Source organism: Neofelis nebulosa, chromosome X (genome assembly GCF_028018385.1).
Source record: "Neofelis nebulosa isolate mNeoNeb1 chromosome X, mNeoNeb1.pri, whole genome shotgun sequence".
NCBI lineage: Eukaryota > Metazoa > Chordata > Mammalia > Carnivora > Felidae > Neofelis > Neofelis nebulosa.
In genome coordinates this window covers 87,280,259-87,290,773 of record NC_080800.1, presented here as the reverse complement: position 1 = coordinate 87,290,773, position 10,515 = coordinate 87,280,259, and the positions used below count along the sequence as shown (strand labels likewise).

The 10,515-nt window shown below is 47.7% G+C and overlaps 1 protein-coding gene across 1 annotated transcript; it reads left to right on the top strand.

Moving 5' to 3' along the window:
• Nucleotides 1–302: 302 nt before the first annotated feature.
• RIPPLY1 (ripply transcriptional repressor 1) lies at nucleotides 303–3,879 on the top strand. Its single transcript, XM_058713035.1, has 4 exons — nucleotides 303–556; nucleotides 1,462–1,537; nucleotides 2,142–2,206; nucleotides 2,758–3,879. The coding sequence occupies exons 1-4, from the start codon at nucleotides 411–413 to the stop codon at nucleotides 3,044–3,046; spliced, it is 576 nt and encodes a 191-aa protein (XP_058569018.1). The 5' UTR covers nucleotides 303–410; the 3' UTR covers nucleotides 3,047–3,879.
• Nucleotides 3,880–10,515: the final 6,636 nt, after the last annotated feature.

The following is a 10,515-nucleotide window of genomic DNA, read 5'->3' as shown; positions in this document are numbered from 1 at the left end:
CCAGCCCTCTGTGCCTGACAACTTTCTGTGGTTTGGGGTGCTAATGAGCTTCCCTCCTTTCCCCCCTCTGGCCTTGCTACTGCCTGGGGAATTTGCACAAATGGTGTGTGATTTGCCCCTTTTGTGTTTTCCTTTCTGACTTGGAGGTAAAGAAAATCCCTCACCCCCCACTGACTCTCTGTTTATTCAACTGGGAGAGCTTTCACACCCAGGGACCCAGCTCCCCCTCCCTGAGCTCCCATTCTAAATCCTCATCCCTCCTCCCAGGTCCCCCAGCCCTGCACTGCCCTGAATAATTTATGAGTCCAAGAAGGCCTTATAAAAGGGTCTCCAAGGAAAAGCCAGAAGAATGCAAGAGGTTCTGAGAAAAAGGAGCCCCTACAGCCTGCCTGGCTTCCAATCCCCTAAGGATGGACTCTTCTGTTCCTGCTGCTGCCCCTGTCCCAGCCCTGGCCCTGGCCCTAGCTCCAGCCCTCCCGCAGGCCCCCGAGGCACTCCCTGGCCTATTAAGTCCATCACCACTTGCTTCCAGACAGCATGTAGGTGGCAGTGAAAGGTAAGTGGAACTTGGCCTTTGGCAACCTGAATTCAGGTTTAATGGGGTCATGGGGGAGGAAAAAAATGAAATGTCCAAGATGCCCCTGCTCTCCATGGAGGAGTAAGGCAAAGCCTCACAGCCCTCAGAGACTGCCCCTTCCAGATCTCAGGCTGAAATACCTCAACTGGCTTCCCACCTCACTCATCCCTCTAGGTGGCAAGAAGGGACTTGGGGACAGTGGACATTGCCAAAGCTGAAAGCCAAGCAGCCAGGGCCTCATGGGCCAAGTTCCTCAGTCCACTGAGGAGCACAGGGGAGACTGCCATGAAGCCTGAGTTTAATCTGATCCAGGCTGAAGAGGGGGTAAAAGAGGACCAGAGTCCCAAGAAGCCTTTGACTGGGGGACTGTCTCCTTCCGACCACACCATAAGATCTCCATTTGCTTTTTTTCTGACCTCTGGTAGTCCAGCAGGGAAGCAGTGGGCCCAAGAATATTTCAGACCCCTTTCCCCAGCCCAGGAAGATGGTAGGACTCTGAGCTCTACTTCTTGGAACAGGAGGTGGAGGCAAGATATTTTCCACATTCCTCCAAACATTTAACATTCCAAGAAACATTTAGTGACATGCCTACTATGTACCAGGCATTGTACTGGGTGTTGGGGATTCAGACATCATCAAACATAAATCTGCCCCTAAGAAGCTCAAAGGTGAGTAAAAATAATTACAAAACAACATGACAAAAGCAATGATCACATTGTCCAAGCAGGGAGGAGGCCCCCTGACCTGGGCTTGAGGTCCTCAGGAAAGGTTTCCTGGAGTAGGCATCTGAACCAAGTTTTCAGGAAGCCTCTTTTGTTATCTCAGGGATTTCCAGGCTCCAGTTTCCTTCCTCCACTGATTGAGCTCCTCCTTCTTTGTCCTAGAGGAGCTTGCTTTTGGAGGCCCTGGCTGTCCTCTACAAATGACCCAACAACGGAGGTGAGGAAACTTATAGACTCGGTGAGTTTGAGCCCCCGTTACACACAGTCACATGCATATGTGGCCACGTGTATTCACATTGACCAGATCCCTTTCCAGAGAGCCCTTGACCTTGGCCCAGGGCTGTGGATGTGGGATAGCATCTCCACAGACTTGTGCATATTTGATTCTGGCTCTGGGAGGAAGGCAGACCCAAGGTTTCCATGGCAGTTTGAAAGATGAAGAGACAGTGCCCAGAGAGGGGAGGGACTTGGGCAGACCCCACAGATAGTCTGTGGTAGAGCTGGTGCTAGAATCCTGGTCTCCTGGCACCTAACCCTAGTGCTCTTCCCCCAAACCCATCTCCAAATCTTTGCTGCTTAGAACTCTGTCTCCTGGACAGTCTCCAAACAACACAGGTATTAGAATAGGGGCAGAAAAGCAAACAACCCCCAGGATTCTGTGCCCTTGTTTTACAACCAACACCAGGACACAACTCTTGCTGTGGGGCAGGAAAGGGCTGTTCCCAGGGATGTCTAAGGTTTCTTCTAGATTATCTTACCTGTAGGTTTGTGACCTCTGATACAGAGGAGGCAGTTGTCTGGCCACGTACTTTGACCCACATGCTAGCTTTTGCTTTGGACAGGCTACTGGTGGGGCAACAGGTGCCAAAGTCACCAAGGCTAACTCCGAGTTCCATCACCCTGTCAGGTAAGCTTCTGGCGCCAAGATCGGAACTTGATGTAGATCCATTAGCTCTTTAAATCCTCACAACATCCCTGTGAAGCAGGAGTGGGGAGGCAATGCCACTATCTCTTTCATAGACCAGGAAACTGAAGCCCAGAGTGGTTAAGGGAATTGGCCAAGGTTGCCTTCCCTGCAGGCACCGTCAATGACCCCTAAGAATGAGCCCCTATGGACAGCGTCAGTGAAGAAAGACTTAGTAGGACATGGAGGACACAGGGCTAAGTAATTCTTGGCTAGAAGACCTTCTGAAGTGGCGGGAGGGGGTAGGATCTGTGTCAGAGTTGTCAGGTGCTGGGGCAGGGGCTCCCCACAGCTATAGGCCCACCAGACATTACCTTCCTGCTTGGGGTCAATTTGTAACAATCTAGAAGGTTCTGTTACAATGCTTGCTTTCTTCTTTTCCCTTTCACCTCATTAATGCAGGTAAGGGAAGGAGTATAGGGGTTGGATTCCTTCTTGGCCTGTATATATGAGACCTGTGGAAGTTAGGGACCATATTTCTTCTCTGTCCACAGGTTCTTCTGGCCTAAATCCCACTCTTTTGACTACCTGTACAGTGATGGGGAGATTCTGCTGCAGAACTTCCCTGTCCAGGCCACCATCAATCTATATGAGGACTCAAACAGTGAAGAGGAGGAGGAAGAGGAAGAGGAAGAGGAGGAGGAGGAGAAAGAGGAGGAGGAAAAGGACAAAGAAGAGGAGAAAAAAGAGAAGGCAGATGAAAAGGGGCTGGAAGAGTGTGTGAGGGCACCACACATAGCCACAGCTCATCTTCCTTTCCCACTCTTGATGTGCACAAACTGAACCGGTCAGAGTCTGATTGGGGTTTAGTATGCTTGGCAAGCCTCTAGAGCATCAGTTTGACAGGAATCTCCGGATATAGCCCTCTGTATTGAAAGTTGGGCTCTTGAGTCACCAGGTCACTCTGGCTATATTCAACTGGCCTATGAACCTAGACCTCGGGCACCTCATTGTCTGTGTTGCTGTTGTGTTGAGTGAGAAGGTCCAAGGAGCTCTAGGGCAAGACTTGCTTTCCGAAGTCCCCTGGAAACAGATTAAGACAACGCATGCCCATGTGGAGAGGAACAGTTACTCTTTGTTGGTGGTGGGGGGAATCTTTGACTCCCCAGCATTCTAGCTGGCCACAGAGTCCTGTCTCCCCACAGAAAGCCTGACATCTGGCTTCACCTCCAGGGATACAACCATCAGATACAAGTAAAGTTGAGGCACCTCTCTGATGAGCCTTGTAGGAAAGGAAAGGGGCATCTAGAAAATCAGTTTGCTTTGGGGGCCTCCCTCCATTTTGCCTGCTATCGATTGGGGTCTGTGTGTTGGTATGAAACAAATCAGGAGAAAAATAAACTAGATGATGTGTGTTCTTTTCCTGGAACTGTGCTGATTTCTTAACTGAACTATGCCCATGTTGTGAAGCCAGAGGCAGAGGGTCAGAGACCAGCTCAAGGCCAATTCATTGCCTTACCTGAGGTCAGTTGACAGATTTTACTCCATGGGAATATAGGGCCAGGGACCCAGCATGGGGCCAGGCTCTCTCTGTCAACTTGTGAAATCAGTTAGGCTTGATTAAACTTCAAAGGCAGCTTAGGAAAGTAGCAAAAAGGCCCCCCAAAAATCAGCTTGAAAGTTGGGAGGATGGCTGAGGGGAAGAGTGAGAGGTACAGCCTCAGTTGAGCTTTGGAGATAAGCATTTGCCTGTTTTGGGGGAGGATCAGAGGGTTAGTAACCCCCTGTCAACTTTATCTCCTGGATTCCCTTTGTATCTACCACAGCTCAGGTCTTCATGCCTCTCCTGCCTCAATTATGCCAACTAATGTTCTTGCCTCTGGCGGGTCCCTTTGCAATTTACCCTCCTCACTGGCCACCAGGTCACACCATGTTGTGCCCCTGTGTAAAACCTTACCATGGCTCTTCCCTGACTCCCCAACAGTTGGATTTATCCTTTTTTTTTTTTTTTTTTTTTGATCACAGACGCTCTTGAGAATCTAGGGCTTTTCTATTCATATATTCACAAACCAAGTCCTTAATTTGATATTCTAGGCTGTTCAACAGCCTGGTTCTTGCCTGTCTCTTCAGACTCATCTCTTGACAGTTGAAGCCTATGCTGTCTGTCCTTGAACATGTCATGCTTTCTAACACCGTTTATGACTTTAAGCCACTGTCTGGAATGCCTCAACACTTTTGTATGTCTGTAAGCTCCCATTCATCCAATAGGACTAGCTCAGACACGTTCCTGTGAGGAGCCTCCCTACACTTTCCAGTCCAGGTTGGACGTCCCCATATATTCAGTACCTCCTCTGCCATAGCATCTGCCTCTCTTCCTACGCAGTAAGATGGGGTTGTGTTTGATAGCCCCTTTTGACTTTATCACACAGCATGCTGCCTGGCACAAAGGACATACATACCCAGGAAATGTTGAAGGAAAAAGATTCTCAGGTCTTCTTAAAGAACTGCCTCTGCCCCTCCACTTGCTAGCTTCCCATATCTTTGTTTAGCTACAAACAGGGCAAGGTAATGTCATTTGACTCCAGAACAAAATGCTGGCCATATCTCCTCCTCCTTCCACTTAAGAAAGGCTGCTTCATTTCTGAGCCCTAGCTGGGAAGTGCCTGACCTTGGACACACTTTGAGCAGGCCACCAAACACACATTGGTGCCATCTATTGGTCAAGATTTAACCTATTTCCTTAATGAAGGCCACCAGACAGTTGACCTTTGACCACTGTAGTTCTTTTAGTCCATCTAAAGTAGTTCATTTAGTCCATTTACTTATAAGTAAAGCAGAAACTACCATGTGCTAGCTGTGTGACTTTGGTCAAGTGACTTATCCACTCACAGCCTCAGTATCCTCATCTGTCAAATGGAGAAAGTAATACTTCCTCTTAGGGGTTGTTGTGAGGATTCAAAGAGACAATAGATGTATTTAGCACAGCCCTGGCACATAGTAACAGCACTCAGTAAATGATGGTAGTCATCACAATCATAGCTGTAGTAGTGATTACTATTAATTTTATAACAGACATGAGCTTATCTGTAGAGTCAGCTAATGACTGCTTTACTCAACTAATGGATAATTTATCCTGATCCATGTGATCTCTCTGGCACCATTTGGTTTACCAGAAGAATCTTTGTGATTTTTTTTTTTAAAAAGAGGTCAAATGTGGCTTCCTGGGCCACTCTCTACAGGTTTTTGGCCCCTTTTTCATAGGATAGAGGTTTCAAAACTTATTTTTTGTGCTTTAGCAGGAACACCCTTCTTTTGAATGGAATGCAGAAGCCCAATATACAAACCAAATGAAGAGGGAGTTGCCCTGGTAGAAGGCACAATGGCTGATGCAAAATTCCTACCCTGCTGTCCTCTCTCCAGTAAACTTTCTCCACCCCTCTGTGAGGCACCTTCGGGAATCCCTAGACTGTTGGGAAGATGGTTTGGAGACTGGTGTCCCAAGGGTTAAAACAAGATTGATTTGAAGCCGAAGGCGGATTAGTATTTTAACATGTCCAGTGTTCCATTTAAAACCCTTGTTTTGGGTCCTAAGCTCCCAGCATTTCATAGCTCAAAAATTGCTTGAGTCCTTGTGCCATAGGTTGTAGGCATTTAAAATCCTTGGAATCCCAATATCCTTGGTTTTAGGGTATTATATAGCATAGAATTACAAATCCCTAAATCCCCAGGGGCTTAAGGACCCTAAAGCCCTTGGAGCACTAATTCTTAACTCAGAATGAGCTCCTCTCACTTTTTCTCCCCTCCTCCTCCTTACTGCACACGTGCTATTTGTCAGTGGCAGACATTTTATCCACCTTTCCTCCCAGTCCCCTGCCCCTGAAATGGCTCCCAACCTCCCTCCCCACACATGGTTGCTAAGTGATTGGAATTCACTGTTATGACTAATGAGAGCCCAGTGTGAATTACTTTGTCATGGGTGTATCCAGTACTTGTGGCAACTTCAAATCTGGTATACAAACTCAGGAGACAGCTCTCTGTGCAAAACTCAGAGTTTTTCCTCCAGCTCTCTCAGCTGGCCCATCCTAGTGCCCTATACCTCCTCACTCCAGCACTAATGCCTCCCATTTCCCCCACTCAAGAGCAACTGAGAGAGGGCACGTCAGTTGAGTGTGAGGCTACATCTGAGCTGGGCTTTGAAGGATGGGCCCAGGTAAACAAGGAGGGCGAACACTTTCCAGAAAGAGGCAGCTTTATGACTTCCTTCATTAAATACATATTGAGGACCTACTCTGTGCCATACATTATAATGACTAAGGGCATGGGCTTTGGAGGCAGGTGTACCTGTGTTCAAATCCCATATCTGGAGGCAGTGTACCTGTGTTCAGGTTCCCATATCTGCCAAATGTTGGCTCTATCCATAGGCCCACTCCACTCATGTGTCAACTCAGCTGTCAGCTCTCTGCTTATTTTCCTCTGTCTCTAGGCAAAGAAAGCCCTCTTCTCTACCCGGGTGGGTACTACCAACCCCCATCTCTCCCCTCCCCCCACAATTGAACCTGTGTGGCAATAGTGGGCAGTTTGTCTCCTTTCTGCTTCAGGCCCTTGTTTCAAAATTGTTGCCAGTCATAATCCCAAACAAGGTTGTTAGGTGGCTGAGTTCCCTGTTTTGGCCTGTCAGGAGCCTGGTGTCTGTTACTGTGTTTTTGTTCCCTCCCAGGTGGGAAGGCTTGTAGCAACCTCCATGCAAGCACAGAAACCCAGGTACAAAACCGTGGCAAAGAGGTCAGGTGCCTGGGTGGCTCTGTTGGTTAAGCATCAGATTCTTGGTCTTGGCTCAGGTCATGATCTCACAGTTTGTGAGTTTGAGCCCTATATTGGACTCTGCACTGGCTGTGTGGAGCCTGCTTGGAATTTTCTCTCTCTCTCTCTCTCTCTCTCTCTGACCCTCCCCTGTTCACTCTCCCTCTCTCTGTCTCCTTCTCAAAATAATAAATATTAACAAAAAAGAAAAACCCTGGGAAAGAGTACTCAGTAAGCGGTAGTCACCACACTCTTTGCCAGGTACTTGCTATTTGTATTATACCCAAGATCTCCTATGGCACTATAATCACAATAATCCTGGGAGATAGGCACAGTTATTATGCCCATTTATGCATGAGAAAAACTAAGAGCAAGGTTTTTGTACCTGGGTTCGTGTGCTTGCATGGAGGTTGAGACTTGCCAGCAGGAAGTAAGCCAAAAACACAGTAGGCAACACCAGGTTCCTGACAGGGCAGAATAGGGAACTCAGGCCACCATTTTACACCAGGCAGTTAGGGAGGAAAGGAGACAAACTACCTATTAGATAACCATGCAGGCATAGTCGGGGGTAGGTGGGTAGGTGGGTTAAGGGTAGGTTTCCCCTCTGGATAGGGAAAGTGCTTTCTTCCACCACTAAGCTAGCCCTGTCCAGAAGGTACAAGGCAATGGGGTGGCTAGGAGGATAAGAGTCACACAGCTGATAATTATTGAATTCTTATTATGGACTGGGCACATGGCTAGGAACCTTACAGGGATTAACTCATTTCATATAACAACCCCGAGGGATGGGTACAGTTAGGAAAACTGAGCCTTTGAGTGGTTTAAAAAAAAAAACAAACTTGCCCCAAATCACACCACTGGTAATCCACAGCACTTTCTAAGTGCCAGCCACTTTACATGTATTATCTCATTTAATCCTTACAACAATCCTAAATTATAAGTACTAGCATAGATGAGGAAACTGAGGCTCAGAAAGATTAAGGAATCTGCTCAAGGTAACACAATTCATAAATGGCTGAGCCAGTTTTTGAGCGATTACAATACTTGTCCCAGGTCACCCCAGTGATAAGCAGCAGGACCAGGATTCACCTCTGTCTCATTCCAGAACCCTGTGCTTTCAGGAGATGAAATCTACAGGCTTGGTGAAGGATTAAATCTGTGGGAGGGCAGGAAGAGAAAAAGTTTCAGTTCTGGCTGGAGAGAAGTCAGAGGTTAGGAGTAATTCTGGGCCAGGAAAAACTGACAGATGCTGAAAGATGTCACTGAGGGAGGGACTTTGGGGGCCTCCTCCCGGGCAGTGGCAGGTTCCCACAGAACCTGGGCTTCTTCGGGCACAGGGCTACCAGGGGTCAGGGGCTAATGAGGGACTTCTGTTCCTGCCCCGTAGTGCTGTGTGGCCTCTGAGTGGAATGGGCCCCTGCTGGGCATGCTTCTTTCTGGCTGAAGAGTCTGGGTCCAGAGGGAGGAACTACCAGTGGCCGAGGTGGTGCGCCGGGCACTGAGCTCGGCACCACACATGCTTTATCCCAAACAAGGTTCACCAAACCCCAGCAGGGTAGGTGGTGCTATCCTCATATTCACAGATAGGAAAGTGGCTCAGAGAAGTTAAGTGACAGCCAGGACGTTGGGAAGCTGAGGGGACAGCCTGGGCAATGTAGCTACAGAGTCCTGGCTCCTACTAGGCTCCTCCTACCCTTTAATGATTTCCCTAGAGAAGTCATGCAAGTGCCATAAGGGCACACAGCTCACCTGCTCTACTGGGCCCTACTTGGAAGAGAATTTCAACTACTGTGCAAAGGCATTTCTATCCCCATCACGGGGGACACCGGGGCTTGGGGCCAAGTGTAAATTAAAAGGGAACTGAAGGAAAGTGTAAGAACAAGCTGGAGTCAGGCTCTGGGCTCTTCCCGAAGTCTTCCACCCCTGGGGGAGAGAACAGCCAGCTCCCCCCAAGGCGCCAGCAAGTTACCTGGGATCTAGCAACGGCAGGAGATGCACTGCCCCCTAGTGGTTGAGTTCTAGCCTGAGCCTGGACCTTTCGCACTAGGATACCGAGGCCCACCTACCCAGAGGATTCTACAGTCAGCAATTCAGCACCTGGTGGTTATGGGGACAGGCTCTGGAGTGTCACTAGACCTGGGTTCAAGTACTGGTTCTCTTCCTTGCTAGCTAAGTGACCATGGGCAAAATAGCACATTAGTCTTTAAGCCTGTTTCTTTATCTGTAAGATAAAGATAATACTAATTTCACAGGGTTACTGTAAGGATTAAATGAGATAATACATGTAAAGGACTTAGCAGGGTACATGGCACATTATAGATGTGAGATACAATGCTATATATAGCACTATTTTTTAACTCCTCCCTGCCATCTTAACTCCTCAAGCACTGTTCTTTTCTGACACATCTTACCATCTTAGCAGTTTCATCTTTGACTCTTCTTGACTTCTCTATCTTGCTGTATTTGATCCTGGATACCCCCAGGTACACTGTCTTGCCCCAAGGTAGGCACTGTCAAGACACTCACCTAAGGCTTGTGTGCAAGACCTGGATGAAGACACATGTTTTCTTACATGTATACTTTTTTTTTTAATTTTTTGACATTTACTTATTTTTGAGAAAGAGCATGAATGGGGGAGGAGCAGCAAGAGGGAGACACAGAATCCAAAGCAGGCTCCAGGCTCTGAGCTATAAGCACAGAGCCCGTTGTGGGGCTCAAACACACAAACCATGAGATCATGACCTGAGCCGAAGTTGGACGCCCAACCGACTGAGCCATGGAAGGCACCCCTTCCATGTATACTTTTTTTAAGAATTTATTTTGAGAGAGAACATGAGCAGGTGAAGGGCAGAGAGAGAGAGAGACAGAAAATCCCAAGCAGGCTCTGCAGTGTCAGTGCAGAGCCCAAAGTGGGGTTTGAACTCAGGAACCATGTGGTCATGATCTGAGCTGAAATTAAGAATCACTTAACCGACTCAGCCACCCAAGGGACCCTCTCCATATATACTTTTAAAGAATCTTGGACTGTACATCTTTGTCCTTCACTATCCTGTGAATGTTAATAAGCTTACTTTACATAGTCTCTTTATCTGTTTCAGAGCAGCTTTAGAACCACAATTTCATTCAAATCTCTTAATACTTCCCATATGTTCCCAATTTTCAATGAGGAAATTGAAGATGGGAACAGAAGTGACTTGTTCAATGTTGCACAGCAAGTCAGGGCAAGAGTTAAGATTGGACCCCAGAGTCTTGTGGAGTTCGGTGCTTTTCCACCAACCCTTGCAACTGCCCAGGGCCCTGAGCTCTAGCTAAACATGAAGCATCGATAGCCCAGGACATGGCTTATTGTTCAGAGGCCACAGCACTGCACTCTGACGACAGGTTTCCTGCTTCTACTGAGGCCAAGTTGAAGCCCCAGTAAACGATCAAACTATGGTTCTTCTCCTAAAAGAAAGGGCAGCAAACTACCAGAACATGTGGCCCAAGACTGACACATGTCCAACACTACGAAG